General features: G+C 48.8%; 2 protein-coding genes across 3 annotated transcripts; one reads left to right on the top strand and one right to left on the bottom strand.

The window, feature by feature from the left end:
• Positions 1–7695: 7695 nt before the first annotated feature.
• kcna4 (potassium voltage-gated channel, shaker-related subfamily, member 4) lies at positions 7696–12746 on the bottom strand. Its single transcript, XM_030377916.1, has 2 exons — positions 11771–12746; positions 7696–11344 (listed from the first exon to the last, which is right to left on the bottom strand). The coding sequence occupies exon 2, from the start codon at positions 10765–10767 to the stop codon at positions 8740–8742; it is 2028 nt and encodes a 675-aa protein (XP_030233776.1). The 5' UTR covers positions 10768–11344; positions 11771–12746; the 3' UTR covers positions 7696–8739.
• Positions 12747–14105: 1359 nt separating this feature from the next.
• On the top strand, positions 14106–16229 carry LOC115559203 (gonadotropin subunit beta-1). 2 transcript variants are annotated; one of them, XM_030377980.1, is made up of 3 exons: positions 14109–15057; positions 15663–15831; positions 15958–16229. In XM_030377980.1, the coding sequence occupies exons 1-3, from the start codon at positions 15011–15013 to the stop codon at positions 16138–16140; spliced, it is 399 nt and encodes a 132-aa protein (XP_030233840.1). In that variant the 5' UTR covers positions 14109–15010; the 3' UTR covers positions 16141–16229. The 2 variants fall into 2 exon arrangements, with proteins under 2 accessions (XP_030233839.1, XP_030233840.1); XM_030377979.1 differs by having other exon boundaries at positions 14106–15057; positions 15663–16227.
• The last annotated feature ends 710 nt before the right edge of the window (positions 16230–16939 follow it).

Raw genomic sequence — 16939 nt, 5'->3', positions numbered from 1 at the left:
GCTGTCAACAGGTGGACATTGACTCCTTACATGCACACTTCAAACTTGCAAAAATAAATGTTTCAATTGTTTCTGCAAACTAGGAGTGAATAGAACGAGTTGTCTGTCCTCTGAGCACTGCAGCAATGTTGTGTTGAGATCATGTGTTTAGTTAAAGGCTTTGTGGGACTCTGGGAGATATGCCCTACAGATGTCTGCAAGAGACGGGCACGTTCAAAGGTCGGGAGGAAAGAATCTCTCACTACAAATCCCGTCTCTGAAGGGAGGGTGAAACAACGGGTTGGTTAGCACAGGTGATCTAAACTAGGTTTAGATAATCCCTTTGGAAGACAAAGACGTGTCTGTAGCGACAGCAGGCAGAAGCCAATATCATCAGAACAGTTTGGACTACATTAAGGAAGTGAAAGGTTGAGTGAAAATGAGTTACTTATAAAATGTCACTTCCTTCAATATTAAATGATGAAGAAACCGTCTTCTGAATTAATTCATGAATCTCTGCTTCCCTGGGAGGATTTCAGATGTTCTCAGAGTCTGAACCCTCTACGCATGCTTTAGGGAAAACCAGTTCAAACATCTGTCTGTCTGTCTGTCTGTCTGTCTGTCTGTCTGTCTGTCTGTCTGTCTGTCTGTCTGTCTGTCTGTTTCTCTTATTCTCCCTCTGTCCAGCTCTTTCTGTCTGTCTCTCTCTCTATCCGTCTGTCTGTGTCTCTAACACACACACACACCACTGCGCTAGTTGTGGGCAGGCCTTGAGGAGTTTCCATGACGACGCTCTTCCACAATGCACACTGCTTCTGTGGGCAAGGTGCTCTAAGAGTGAATGGACCTGTTATGTTTTGTTATAACATTCGGTGAATGAACCTGTTATGTTTTGTTATAACAGTCGGTGAATGAACCTGTTATGTTTTGTTATGATATAACAGTCGGTGAATGAACCTGTTATGTTTTGTTATGATATAACAGTCGGTGAATGAACCTGTTATGTTATGTTATGATATAACAGTCGGTGAATGAACCTGTTATGTTTTGTTATGATATAACAGTCGGTGAATGAACCTGTTATGTTTTGTTATGATATAACAGTCGGTGAATGAACCTGTTATGTTTTGTTATGATATAACAGTCGGTGAATGAACCTGTTATGTTTTGTTATGATATAACAGTCGGTGAATGAACCTGTTATGTTATAATAGTCGTCAAATGAGTGTTATGTTATGTTATGATATAACAGTTGCTGAATGAACCTGTTCTGTTGTGTTTGTATAACAGGACCGCGTATTAGTATTTGCTTGTTGACTTCCAGGTTTGGGTTTAATGTGGTCAAACCCTCCTTACTTGCATTGACAAATAATAATAATACATAATAATTGCATTAATAAGGTTATTAATGATAATTGTTATAATGATACTCTTAATAATAATCATAGTAAATAAACTAATGAATAAAGGTCCCCCCCCCCCCCCCCCCCCAGGCGATATGAGAGAGGCATTGCATCCTCATGTCTCCCCCCCCCCGCCCATCTCCAAGCCATCCAGCCAACAGCAGGGCTCTCTCTCATGTGTCAAAATAGAACGCGCTCACCTCTGTGTGTTACACCCATGTTGGATAACTACACAACACTCCCATGTGATGTAGAGGGGAAAGTAGCGTCCAAATCAGTCAATAAGATACACTATTCAAGGAGAGGTCTGACTGATCTCCTTCTGAGTGTCGGCAGGACCGGCGGCTTCAGGATGTGGTTAACACTGGTTGTGTTTGTATGAATAATGAGGCCCTCACGTCCCCCAGATGTTAGAGAGACAGATGTGTTTCAGAAGGCCCGATCTTAAATCAACAAGCCTTCCTGAGGGTCACTTTGGCCAAACATACGACCGAGCAGAGAGCTGCTCTGCTGAGCGGCAGCAGAGGGTCGTCATTCTTTAGGCTCCTGTTGCCAGCGTCCTGTTTGGGACCGGGCCGCCCGGCGCGACTCTGACACACTTTTTCCAAACAGAGTTAAGACATGGAAAAAGCAGTTACAGAAGGAACACACATTACACACACGCTTCTAACACAGGAACTACACACACACACACACACACACACACACACACACACACACACACACACACACACACACACACACACACACACACACACACACACACACACACTTACTCTCTCTTTCTCTCTCTTGAGGATAGTGCTTTCCATAGACAAATAACTCCTATCACAGATTCCAGCTTTTGTTGCCATGGCAATGATTACACTCAGCCCAAACACTCCTATTCACTGTGTTCCATAACTTCCCCCACCCCTTGGGCATTAATATTCTAATAGTATTCTTGATCAGGTTTGATGGGATTCGAAGCAACAACGGAGAGCCTGGTACACACAGGCACGCACGCACGCGCACGCGCACGCACGCACACGCACACCCAGCCATGCATGTGGAAGGATTGCCATTACTCTGAACTTCAACAATTGAAAAAGGGTTTCCATGCGTTGTCTTCTCTGCTGTATTGTTGAGCCGCGGATGATTGACAGGCCAACTGCAGCACTCCTGCAGCACACAACAAGGAACCAGGTTCCTTTGAATCACTAAACCTCCTCCCTGCAACAGCAGTAAACGCTTCATCTATTTTTAGCCTCCAACGTACAATTCTTCAGCTGGCACTGAGGGGAGGTGTAGAGTTCCAATTAGCTCACCGGAGAGTCACAGGCAAACATTGAGATAACTAATAATAAGGCTCTCCCCTGATGTTGGTGTAGACACAACTCTCCCCACTACTGAAGGGAGGCCCGAGGCTCTTTGGAGCCGGGATATGAAACAGGATTATGATCCTTCTTCTTGTTCATTGGATTTGGATTTCTGTGTGAGAACATGAATTATGGAAGCTGATGTGATGAAGATGAAATGTGTGATGCAACAGAAAATATTCCATTATATTTCATAATGGGCATCACTTTATCTAGCTAGCTAGCTAGATGGATAGATGGATAGATGGATGGATGGATGGATGGATGGATGGATGGATGGATGGATGGAGATATATACGTCTATAGAGAGCTCTGGTGCAGCGTTCAGACAGAACTGGTAACACAGCGTACATCACGGGAGCCGATATGTGGGCCAGCCAACGTGTTTTGTCTCAATTAGATTTCAGTCTGCAGTTTGCAGCCATCCAAGTGCTGGGTTTATAATACTGCTGCTTCTCTTCTACACAATCCAATGCACATGTTACCTTCTGCTATGAGGTCACTTGTTGGGTTTCTCTTTCTCTCTATTCTTCCTACATTTATTATAGAGTCATTCATGAGCTATGCTACGGCTGCATATTGTGTGTCTTATTCTTCTCCAGCAGAACACACTTTGGCTGGCAGTGTTTTTTCCACAGTATTTCTCCACTGACCATAATCACAACGGAACAAGTGAGAGGAATGCAAAATTGGGCCCTCTATGATATCATAGTATCATAGTTTAAAATACATAGTTTAAAAATAAAAACACCTATGATATCATAGTACCATGGTTTAAAAAACATAGATTAAAAACGAAACACCAATGATATCATAGTACCATAGTTTAAAATACATTGTTTAGAAACGAAAGGCCTATGATATGTCAGTTTTCAAACTAAACAAATAGCAGCTGGGACGAGCAATTCATTTTTTTATTAGAAAATGTCAAATTCAAATCCAACGTTTGTCTGATTAGTCGGGGTGGAATATTCACGGCTTTGATTAAGACCTTCGCCGGGAAACATCAGTAAATATTTGCAACTTCCAATGTTTATTTGTGATATTTTCCTTTCCACTCTACACCATTTACAGTATGAGGCAGATTTATGGCCCACATAATTAGATTTGGTGCCAGGAAGGGGACAGAACGCAACAAACCACTATTTGTTATTTGTAAAAAGGAAGAAAAAGAAGGCAGGGAACTTTCCATCAGGGCCGTGGTGTGGCCGTGCCAGCAGTGTGCCAGCAGTGTGGCGGGGCCAGCAGTCACTCTGGGCAGAGGCCCACTGGAGAACCAGGCTGAGAGCAGAAAGGATTTAGTGTGAGGGCCTGGAGGTAACACACAACTCCTAAGAGGGCTGTGGTCACTCAGCCCAACGTACCTTAAAGGCTTCCATAAAAGCTGTTCTGTACGCATCTGGATACGCCTTGAACTCATACTTGGAGAAAATATATTTTATAAATTTGTTATAGTAGCCTATATATTTTCTTTTTAAAATGTTTGCTTTTTCCTTTTCAAGTCAAAATTGTGAATTAACTAAATGCAAGTGAATAATGCTCACCATGAGGCACAAGTTTAAAAAGTTAAGGAGCTACTTTTCCATACATGTGTGTGTATATACACACACACACCTCTTACATGGATCAGTTTGTAAGTCAAAAATAATATGAGGAACACTTTGCTGTTGCTGAACGTGTTTTTCATAAATACTGGTATACGGAGCACAATACTATTGGGAGTTAACATGTAAAGCAAGACTGCAAGACATCAAATGAAAGCAAATCAACCTCAGAATGGCTGCCTGATACACTGCCTCTGTCTCCGAGCTCGAAGCATGAGGCGCTGCCACGAAGGTAAACAACGCCTTCCACCCCTCAGCCTTTAGAACCGCGTGCGTCAGGCAGTGGGAGTCTGTGGACAACAGAACCGGGAATCACCTACTAGGGCTTCACACAGCGTGGAATAACAAAGGCCACAGGGCTATAGCGCTATAGCTTAAGTGTGGCCGACGTGGCCACGCTGGTGGTTAGATTCAGCCCAGTGATGCTGGGAGAGAGGATGTCTTTCCACCATCAGCCAACGCTGGAAGGACATGGAGCAGTGAAGACCACAACTGGTGTGTGAGGAACATGTTGATCAGACTCAGCAAGAGAGGCAGACAGGAGGTTCTGATAATCCTCATCATCTAAAGGCAGCACCAGTGTATTTACTGTACACTAACGCATTCTATAGGGAGCTTCATGTAACGTGCCGTGGATTTAATTATCTCTGTTTCATGACTCATCATTTTAGCCTCAGAGGCCCCAGTGTGTTGAATTAACACACACACACACACACACACACACACACACACACACACACACACACACACACACACACACACACACACACACACACACACACACACACACACACACACACAGGACCCTAAGAGCAAGTATTACTCATTCCACATAAAAGCATAGAGTCATTCCAAAGTACGTGGGGGGAGGGGGGGAGAGAGGGCTAGAGGGAGAGAGAGGGAGAGAGAGAGAGAGAGGGCTAGAGGGAGAATGTTTTTTTCCACATTTTCCACAGTGTCTTAATCCTGTTCTAGCTCAACCAAGTCCAGTTGTTGGCGTCGTTGTGGGAGGGCAGGTCCTTATGTAACCCTGATCGATACGAGGCCCATCTCAGACACGTTTCCACGTTCCATCGGCAGCCTGAGGCTCGGTCGGTGGGAGGCTGATGGGAGAATGATGAGAGGCGGTCATGTGGCCCACACAGTCCTACCATAACACCACGTCATGTGACCGTCGCTTGGAGCCCTAATACAATCCACCTCTCAAACCTTTGGTCATGAGAATGACCGACAGCCTCCAGGCGCTACCCAACGTGGAGCTGAGATGATTTAAACAGCCAAGTCAAACTCGCTCAAACTAATGGTACTGATGGTAGAAGGAGAGACACAATCGCAATATACTTCTACAATCGTAATATTCAAATCAATGTCGGCTTATCTGCAATAATTCTATCCATACCAGGCTCACAGATCGATCCACTGCTGAGGCTGTGTACACAGTGAATATTGAAGTGACCATACGTGGGTTTAAACATGTGCATATGCACATACACTCAACCAGCTACTTTGACTAACCTGCCAATGGTGGGTAAATATAAACCCATAAAAGCCAGTTCTATGTTGAGTGATACTAAACTGGTGTTTGATAACTGGGTATATTTTATATCTATGTTGAGATAAAATGTGTCGGTATGTGTTGGCCTCCAAGGTTTTCCTTTAGTTTCATACAACACTCGACCTGTAGTCACTGGCTTCTATCACGCCAAGATATGTTAGTTGTTTATTATATACAACTAGTTACCCACAGATTAACATTACTTTAGCCATAATAAGCATAAACTAACTAACAGTTAACCAATGGTCTAGAAATTGTTTACTAATGATGTCCGTGTTCACTAAGGTAGTGGGTTTCATTGGAACTAAGGTATTCATTTATTCATTATTTGATAAATATCCCACTAACCCTTACCTTCTAACACACTAACCTAATCCATTTACCCTAACCCTGCTAATTCTACATAACTAATGCTTGTACCGCATTAATTAACGCTTATTAACTGTTCATTAATGTACCCTCATTGTAAAATGTCGGTAAGAATGTAAGGCTGCTCTCGAGAAGCAAGAAAGAAAGAGCTTCCAGGTAGAAAGGTCGACCCTTTAGGCTGCTTCTCCCCGTTTGTCTCTCCACATCTCTGATCCTCTGTGACAGCCGATGTGATCCACCGTGGTCTCGGATCTACTGCTGTGTGCTGTGTGTGCACAGGCAACTATGTACTTTATTTAGTTTTCAATGATTAGCCCTGTGTGTATTCTGAATGTTAGAAAACACCGGGTCTTTACAGTACAAACCAATATCCACACTGAAGAAATATAATCGAATAAAAACATATCGTACATATTGTGCTCGTACACCTCTTACACTGCGTCCACGGCCGTAGCTGTGGTGCGTGAGAGTGAAATGGAGACCAGATGATGTGTGTGATTAGCAACACAATCCCTGCGCCTATAGTCGGCTAATGTAATCAAGACGGGACGGGACGAGTCGGGAGAGAGAGAGGCTGGAGGACGGCTCAGAATCGGGTGTCTCCCCCCCATTCAGGGCGGCTTCATTGATTCAACACTATCTAATGGATGATATGTTATAGGATTATTCCTCGGATAAAACACAGCCCGGTCCAAACACTAAATGGTGGCACACATGTATCTGGTGTGAGAATGTTTGTGTGTGTTTCATATGGAAAATGCTAACCCAGTTTCTGCAGGTTGTGTGCACTACAGGTGTCATCAACGACACACACATTGTAAAATAATAGTACACTTTCGTAATAATATTGGCTTGCATGGCATGCGTGGACAAAGGATTTGCACAATGCATAATTAATGCAGTTTGTTAACGATTTACAGAACAGGACCAAACGAAGAGTATCAAAATACATTTCTGAAACTTTAGGTAGAATCAATATTGAGATGTATGTGTTTGGAATGAAATACAATCAATTCATAACGTCCTGAGTTACGAAACATTAGGCATTGTTTGTGCGTAAACGGCCAACGGGGCTCTTATCGGCGCGTGACGCGTGTATTACGCACGCGCAATGGCTCACCATTCAATGGCACGAGATGGCCGTTACACACACACACACACACACACACACACACACACACACACACACACACACACACACACACACACACACACAGACACACACACACACACACACACACACACACACACACACACACACACACGTTCAGGGCCTACATATAGGAAGATATTTTTATACATCATTTCCACGTCATGTAGTTCTCAAAGTGGAGATGAATGTGTACAGTAGGAAGCTACATACCTTGGAAGACATCCATACTCCGAAGAACCTCTTTGATCCTGGAGATAATCATTGTCCTCTTGTAAAAAAAAAAAAAAAAAAAGAACCGTTGTGCCAGAGGTCCATCGGACGACGGATGAAGTTCTCAAACCAACGAGTTTCCACGACGTCATGTCGCCGTACCTCTCCATCGGGCTCCGCGTAAAGGGTCATCATACCGGGTAGAGATGTTGGCGCCAAAGCAGGAATAGGCCATAAAACCTGGCGTTGCAAGCCATTCTTCATAAGCTTTTTCTGGCCTATTATGAATGTTGGAAAATGATCTGATTGGATATAGCTCTGGTTAGATTAGAATGATGAATACGAAGTCTAAACTCGGATTGTTCTCATTATAGATTTGGACCACATCAGACCCTCGGGTCTCTCCTGCAGGCCCTCGGACCCACACCCTGTGCTTGTAGTCTAGTGCGTGTGTTTGGCTGTCGTGTGCTTTCTCAGATGGAACAACAGAAATAGGTTTCAGTCAGATGTTTAGAATGTGTCTCCAATGTCGTCCTTCAGAGGGTCTGGAGGTTCTGTATTTAACTGCAGCCTCTCACCCACGTTTGCCAGAAAATATTTATATATATTTTTAGTGCAAACAAATTTGACTTTTATTGCATATGAGCAAAAACTAACCCATTGTTCACGTTTTGACAAATACAACTCATAAAGTGCGAATGCATTAGCCGGTCTTTTGTGGCTCATAGTATGAAACCTTTAGACTAACGTATCGACCCCACACGCGGCTAGTCGGACTAGCGTGTGATTGTTAATTAATCAATTAATTAATTGATCTAATTCCTAGATGCTTTTTATTTAAATGCTCCACCTGGCAAAACATTCTGAATAGTGTGTGTGTGTGTGTGTGTGTGTGTGTGTGTGTGTGTGTGTGTGTGTGTGTGTGTGTGTGTGTGTGTGTGTGTGTGTGTGTGTGTGTGTGTGTGTGTGTGTGTGTGTGTGTGTGTGTGTTCTAGGTATCATGCGCGCTTCGCCTTCTGCAGTGATCTCGACGCACGAGTCCAACTTTACGCTTCAGGGCCCTCACTGTGTAGCGCACACAGGTCTTATAAAGTAATCTCTGTTATCATCACACGTCAGTCTGAACCGACTTGGAGCTGCTGTTCTTCCGGTTGATCTCGGTCCCGTTCCCCTTGCTCGGGCTCTTGTCCAGCCCGCACAGCGACTCCGTCACCCCCTCTTCCATCTCCATGTACTCCGCCTTGTCGCCCAGCGAGGAGCCGGACGGAGAGCCCCTGAACCTCCGCAGCAGGTCGGGGCAGTAGGGGCACCCGGGGGGCAGGCTCTCCGCCACCGCGGGGGGCTGCTCCTCCTGGTTGTCCGTCTCCCGGTGGTAGAAGTAGTTGAAGTTGGACACGATCACCGGCACCGGAAGCGCGATGGTCAGCACGCCGGCGATGGCGCAAAGCGAGCCCACGATCTTCCCGCCGACGGTGATGGGCTTCATGTCGCCGTAGCCCACCGTCGTCATGGTGACCACGGCCCACCAGAAGGCGTCGGGGATGCTGGTGAACTGCGAGGAGGGCTCGTCCGCCTCAGCGAAGTACACGGCGCTCGAGAAGAGGATGACGCCGATCACCAGGAAGAAGATGAGCAGCGCCAGCTCGCGCATGCTAGCGCGCAGCGTGTGGCCCAGGATCTGCAGCCCCTTGGAGTGGCGGGAGAGCTTGAAGATGCGGAACACCCTCACCAGGCGGATGATCCTGAGGATGGCGAAGCTCATGGCCTGCTGGCCGCCGCCCCCGTGCTGCTGCGCGAGGTCCGTGCCCAGCGTGATGAAGTAGGGCAGGATGGAGACCACGTCGATGGAGTTCATGATGTTCTTGAAGAAGTCCGCCTTGCTGGGGCTCGCGAAGAAACGCACCACGAACTCGAAGGAGAACCAGATGATGCAGACGGTCTCCACGAGGAAGAAGGGGTCGTTGAACGGCGTGAAGCCCCCGTTGTCCGGCTGCGCATGGCTCAGGTTCCCGCGCGGCTGCAGGTACTCCTTCTCGTCCCGGAACTCGGGCAGCGTCTCGAGGCAGAAGATGACGATGGAGATGACGATGACCAGAACGGACACCACGGCGATGCCGCGCGCGGGGCTCGAGCTCTCCGGGTACTCGAACAGCAGCCAGATCTGCCGCTTGAACTCGTCCTCCGGGAGAGGCTTCTCCTCCTCCTTCACGAAGCCCTCGTCCTCGCGGAACTTCAACACGGCCTCGTCGCCCAGTTCGTAGAACTTCACCTCCTCCGAGAAGATGTCGAACGGCACGTTGGCGGGTCTTTTCAACCTCCCACCCGACTGGTAGTAGTATAGGATTGCGTCGAAGCTCGGCCGGTTCCTGTCGAAGAAGTACTCGTTGCGCAGCGGGTCGAAGTAGCGCACGCGGCGCTCCGCGTCGCCAAGCAGGGTGTCCGGGAACCGGAGCAGCGTCTTCATCTGGGTCTCGAACCTCAGCCCTGACACGTTGATCACCACACGCTCACAGCAGCCGTAGCCGTCGCCGTATGCGGGCTCGTAGCCGGACTGCGGCCGGCGATCCGTCTCCTCTCCATCCTCCTCCATGGCGCGCAGGAGACTCGCCCTCGTGCTGCCCCCCCTGTGGTCCTCCTCCTCCTCCTCCTCCTCCTCCTCCTCCTCCTCCTCCTCCTCCTCCTCCCCCTCGCCCTCCTCCTCCTCTATCATGCCGTCGTCCCCGGACCCCAGCAACGCGAGCTCCGAGTGGCGCAGGTCCCCTCCGAGGCTCGCGCGGTTCCTCCTCCAGCGTCCCGCGCCACCGCCGCGTCGCCTCTTCCGCGCTCTGAGCGCGTGCTGCTCGTGCCGCTGCTGGGGGGGCGAAGCGCATGAGGGGGCGTGGCGCGAGGCGGGGCCGCCGCCGCTGCTGTTGTTGGCGTTGGACGAGGAGGAGGCGGCGTGAGACGGGTGACCCCCCCCTCCACCCCCGCCTCCCCCTCCCTCCCCAACGGCGTCACCCTCCGCCGCCGCCGCTGCCGCCGCGCGCGACTGGCGCTCCACCTCGCGCGCCCTCTCCCGGGCGCGCGACTGCTGCGCGTACCCGTATGGCAGGCGACTGTTGCAGCCGTTGTCCGCGCTGATCATGGCGAACTCCATGCTGCCCCGTGGGGGGTCCGCGCGCTCAGCGGGAGAAAGTGGCTTGCGCGCGACGGAGGAGGAACCGGGGGGAGAGTTGAGGCTGAGCGGGACGCACGCGGGGCGCGTCAGACATCAACGCCCCGGGGAGTCGACCTCACCGGGCTGATGGTTCAGTGGAGGGGACGCTGAGGGGCAAGGTCCATGGTATCTGGAACATGACACGAGACCGTATGATAAGTAGGGTCCAGGCCTCGAGGTCTATGACGTCACGAGCATCACTCAGCAGGGTGGGTGGTGTCGTCCAGCTCCGTCAGGTGTTATACTGGGGGGGGGGGGGACGCCCTTTATCCTCCTAGTCCCTAACTGGTCGGATCAACAGGCCGTCAGTGAGAAGGCTGCTCAGCCTCCGGTTCCCATCAGGTGGTTCAGTCAGACGCTGAGCTCAGAGCCGTTCTCAGAGCCGTTCTCAGAGCCGTTCTCAGGTTTTGTGTGGCGGCTCCGGAGTCCTGGATGCCATTTTAGGGGTGGAGAAAATCCGATCTGTTATCTTCACCTCCAGGGATTCGGAAGGACTTTATTCCTCCTCCGATTAAAGCTGAGGGAACAGAGAGACGAAGAGCAGTGAGACAAGGTGATGGGAGCAGTGAGACAGCATGATGGTAGCAGCGAGACAGCATGCTGCTCCTCTCTGAGTAGTGAGACAACATGATGAGAGCAGTGAGACACATGATGAGAGCAGTGAGACAACACGATGCTCTTCTCTGATGTCCGCGAGGAGCAGGCGGCTCAGAGAGGAGACGCAAACAACTCCATCATCATCACGAGATGCTGAGATTATTATGATTCATATATGAGTATTATTATAATGATTATTATGATTATGATAACGATCATTATGATTAAGATCAGCCTTTTATCTCTACCAGCATCATCATGGAGGTACAATAACTGTCGGTATGAGATGCATTACGCACGAGATGCTCTCGCTTCTGTCAGACCGCCTCCCGCCTGCAGTACTCACCTGGTTACAGGGCCGAGGAGGCTCTCAGCCCCCTACGAAGATGAGCTGGAGGTAGGGGAGGATGCAGCTCTTCGCTTTGCCCAAATGTACGTCTTGTTTTGGGAATATTAAAATCCCTCGTCGCAGGCAGCCGGCTAACATATCAACTCCACATCCGTGCTCTGACGCACTCCACGATGACACTTTTGGCGGCGTCTCGACGTCCTCTCTCCTCTCGATTCAACAGGATCTCTTCCCCCTTACCGCAGACACATGCACCGCTGCATCGATCCCTCCGAGCGGGCAGGTGTGCAGCGAGATGCCATCGACCGCTCCGCCCAGGAAAACAAAAGGATGGATAAAAGTTTATCCCCGCTTATGGAATAGCCCGCGGTGGGTCGGAGCATCACACATATGTCTGGCCCTACCTATACGCACACACACCCTTCCTTTTCTTCTATTGTGCGTGATGAAGACCCTCGGCAGACTAAAGATCTGGATGCACCGCAGCGCAGACGGAGTGCGATCATCCCCCAGTGGCCGAAGGCGGTCACTGCGCTCTGCTGCAGTCTCCTCTCTGCCCTGCCCTGTCTCATCACTGGATGACGCTGAACCCAGCGTCCTTTTCGCTGTTTTATCAACTCAATCAAATGAACTCCCTGCGACACACCGGCTACAAGGGCCTGTTCAGAAATGATGCTCGATGATCTAAAATAGTCGAATGGAAAAGCTGTTTGTTTTCTCCATGTGTTCCGGCCTGTTGTTGTTCTGCATGAATAAACAAACTACAGGCAACCAGCGCACAAACTACGGGCAACCAATGCACAAACTACGGGCAACCAACACACAAACTACGGGCAACCAACGCACAAACTACAGGCAACCAACGCACAAACTACAGGCCACCGCACAACAACTAGAATCAAATGCATGTTGTTTATCTGTTTGGGCATTGATCAGCATCGCTTACGTGAGGTAATGAATACATACACATCACACTCACACACACACACCTACACACACACACACACACACACACACACACACACACACACACACACACACACACACACACACACACACACACACACACACACACACACACACACACACACACAAACACACACACACACACACACATCCCTGTTGATTAGACCACTTTGTGCGCTGTAGGTAGAGACTCCGTCAGCACCAGGGGGAGCAGTGAGGACCTGATGGAGGCCTGTAGGCTAAAGGGGGGGTGGTGAGGACCTAATGGAGGCCTGCAGGGTAAGGGGGGCAGAGCAAACAGAGCTTTACTCTGAGTTATCATACGAGTGTACCTGCTCTCTGATCTGCTACTGCAGGCCGGTTCAAACCAGATCTGGGTCCTTGGTAATGAGAGTATCCCATTAATCCTGAACTGGTCCTGAGTCCCTCCAGGACCTCTCCAGGGACCTCTCTGTAGAGCTGGGGATGAGCTCATGGCTCGGATGGACCTGGGATGTAAATCTTCCTCATGTTGAAACTCCGAGCAGGACTTAGAACCTCAACAGCAGGAGGAAACACTCCAGAAGACAACCGATGCTCCTGATGCTGAAGCTGTCCTGGCAGAACGAGCTGTGTCATCCAGATGCAGCTGAAGAGCCTCACCACGTCGTGCTCAGCTGGTTCTGTCTGATGTCCTCCCCAACTCCACCCCAACAGAGCTGCCGTCCTGTGAGGTAGCGAGTTCGTCCCCGTCCCCCTGAACAACACGTGGGTCCTCTCCAACCCGGACGGAGGCCAGGATGTCCTGCTCTGAACACGATGAGGTTCAGGCCAACGTTCACGACCCCAATACTGATCGTACGAAGAACGCTGGATTATTGGGATGATCTGGTCGAGAACTGAACCCTTCTACCTACTCCAGTTCAACAGAAATGTTAACATACACGTCAACACACACGTCAACAGACTCGTCAAGGTGGGTTTATCCACATCCCTACAGAGCATGTAGATCAGTAAATCACTATACGTACTGTATGTGTTCTGCGCTTTAAACCCATGGAAATTACAATACTTTGTTATCTCACATAAAGAGACGTTTGAGATACTCTAATTAATATAAATATATACTTTTAGTCAAATGGGCGCTATTAATGAATACGATGGAAGAATAGTAACAGTGACTGGCAGCAACAAGGGGCAGCAACAACCCCAGCAACGAGGAGGCTACGCTCCAGACAGTCGGAGCCCGCCGGCCTCACCAGGTGTGATGGTCCGCTGGGGGCCAGGAGAGCTCTCTGTGGACACATGCAGGGCTGGCAGCACAGCAGCACTCAGAGGCACGCGCTGTGGAGCCCCGGGGAGTCCTCCGCCCTGCCTGCAGACAGCAGAGAGGAAACTACGGAGAGACGCCCCCCGGCTGCTCGCTCGGTCGGGAGCAGGGAGATGAGAGGGAGGGCAGCTCCCCGTGTGTCTGAGAACCCGCTCCTCTCTGACGCTCCACAGGGTTTTATGAATCAACAGCAGAGCTATGGTCAAGAAAAGGCATGTTGCACACAGCATGGGGGTAGCAAGTACACAGAGTACTACAGAGGAAAGCATGTTTGTATTGGGGGCGATACCGTTCTCATAGCCGTAATCGACAGACCCTGTTATTGCTCAATAACATCTTTTATTTCAGCAGATATTGACAATTCTTCAACGTGTGATCTCTTAATCCTTGCACGCCATATGTAATGTTGCACACTGTCTCAGTGGGCTCAGTTGTTAGTCTCTAGTTGTTGCAATGTTCAAGTCCACACATTAACACTTTGAAATCTTTGGTTGAAAACAAACCAGAATATTAAACAGAGAGAGGACAATGTATATCAAACAATGTCTGTATTCCCCAAGAAAGCGTTTTATTTAATTAAAGCAAGTGACAGCAGAACATGAGACCAATGAATCTGGGTAATCCCTGATGTCCTCGATGCTTCCTTCAAACCAGCAGTGTCTGCGGCTGGGCTGAATCAAACGCCGCTGTGTGAGCGCACAGTGGAAGACTCCCTGTCGCTGTGTGGGCCGCTGTCTGCTCCTTTAAGCCATTCACCGGCAGACTTTAGACACTGACCTGTGGTGTGTAGGAGGTGAGACCTTGAGACACGGCTCTGTTTCCCTCTCTGGAGGAGGTTTCCGTTGTTGCCTACAAACAAGGCGTTGTCTGCAGGTATCTGACACCTGTTTCCAAGGCTGCAGGGATTAGTGCCTTCTCAGGGAACACTATTTAAGATCCTGAGCGTCGGTGATGATTCGGAGATGACGGGCTGTCTGGGGAGACGCACACTACACAAGAGCTCTCTGAGGTGAGTCTGGCAGTGGGATTGGGGAACAGATAGGCAAAGATGATCTATAGTCCGTTTTGGTTGTGCAATTAGATTCCTCTTTAAATGGGCTTATGAGAGCATTAAAGCCCATGCATTATAGGTGCTGAGAGCATTTAAATACTTTAGATTATATGTATGCACTAGATGTGTAGAATATTTTGAATTTGCAAACTCTTATAATGTATTTGCATTTTTGACTGAGTTAGAAAAAGGACATAAAATATTCAACAAAAGGTTTCGCAAAACATTTAAAAGTGGGACAATGCATTTTTAAAGCATTCATCCTCATCTTATGGGAGAATGTGTACAATTTGTAAATTCTGTCTGGTGATGGTGAAGGAAATACTCTTCAAAATAGGACAGAAAGTAGTCAAAGTAAAGACAAAATTCTGCCTGCACTTTGCCAGCTCATAAGAGCCGTTTTATATCTGCAAACTGCTGTAGAAGGCTTGTTAATAAAGGGCTTCACACTGCATAGCTCCATCGGTGTGTCAGGTTCCGTGCCAGAGGCCGTTCATCCGTCCTCTGATTGCTGTGTGATGTGCAGGCTGATCTCCCCCTTGTGGTCGGGCTCCATATTGCAGCGAGCCGAGGATGCAGCTGGTTGTCATGGCAGCAGTGCTGGCGATGACGTGGGCCGACCAGCCATGCAGCTTCACCTGCCGCCCGACCCCGACCACCATTGCCGTGAAGAGCTGCGTCAGAACCGAGTCCATCAACACCACCATGTGTGAGGGCCAGTGCTACCAGGAGGTGAGCACAGCACCCAGGCTCAACCCTCAGCCCCATCCACACACGTGTGTGTGCTGGCCCACAACTATTCAAGGTAAGGATTCTAAACAAAGAAGGAGGCCTCATCTAATGAGCTTTGGTCGGCAGGACCCGATGGACCCCGGGGAGCGCCCCCAGCAGTACACCTGCAGCGGGGACTGGGCCTACGAGGTGAAGCACTTCGAGGGCTGTCTGGAGGGCGTCCTCTACCCCGTGGCACGCAGCTGCAAGTGTTCCCTGTGTCAGAGCAGCAACACCGACTGTGAACGAGTTCTCTGGGATGTCTGTTAGCTGTTAACCCCCCCCCCCCCCCCCCTCTGTGTATCGTACCCAGTCAGCGCTACAATATTCAGTGAACAATAAAAACGCCTTCACATACACCGATCGTTCTTTGACTGTGCTGCGGTTGTGATTGGTGTGCGGTGAGCTGTGTCGTCCTGTGATCGGGGTTGTGGAGGTCGGATGGTTTGCTCCCGGCCCCCAGGAAACAGGAGGTTGCGCGTTCGGCCGGGACCCCGCCCTCCATCGACCCCCCCGCCCTCCCCAGACCACCGTCCATCCGGGAGCTCTGAACTCTGAACTCCAAGACGGTTCCGCCCAAAACAAAATAAAAAACAAAACAAGCAATAAAATCCAGCATCTCTCGATCAATTGATGGATTAATGGGTTATTATACTCAATTTAACTATTAAGTATAATAGTTAATTTATCCAGTGATGCTGGATTTTACTTTGCTGGAAGTATAATACTTTTATTAAGAATTATACTTAATAGATCCAGTGATTCTGGATTTGACTTGCTTGTTTTGTTTTTCAAATGCAAGCAATACATTTGATTGTTATGCTATAACAATCAAATGTATTGCTTTCATTTGACTGGCCTAGGCCTAAAGGCTTCATTGGTATGATGTCCAGTAATACTAGCTTGTTTAAGAAAAGCTTGTCAGCAATTCATGAATGCCGCCTATTTGACTTCTGTGTCCGCACAGAGGAACCCTCAATTCAAAGAAATCATATCTCTCAGTTTTTGGGACAGCAGGATGACTTTGCAGAAATTGTTTCCCTAAAATATGCAATGCAACAGGTTTTAC

Source organism: Gadus morhua, chromosome 14 (assembly GCF_902167405.1).
Source record: "Gadus morhua chromosome 14, gadMor3.0, whole genome shotgun sequence".
NCBI classification, from domain to species: Eukaryota; Metazoa; Chordata; class Actinopteri; order Gadiformes; family Gadidae; genus Gadus; species Gadus morhua.
This window is presented reverse-complemented; position numbering and strand designations above follow the sequence as displayed.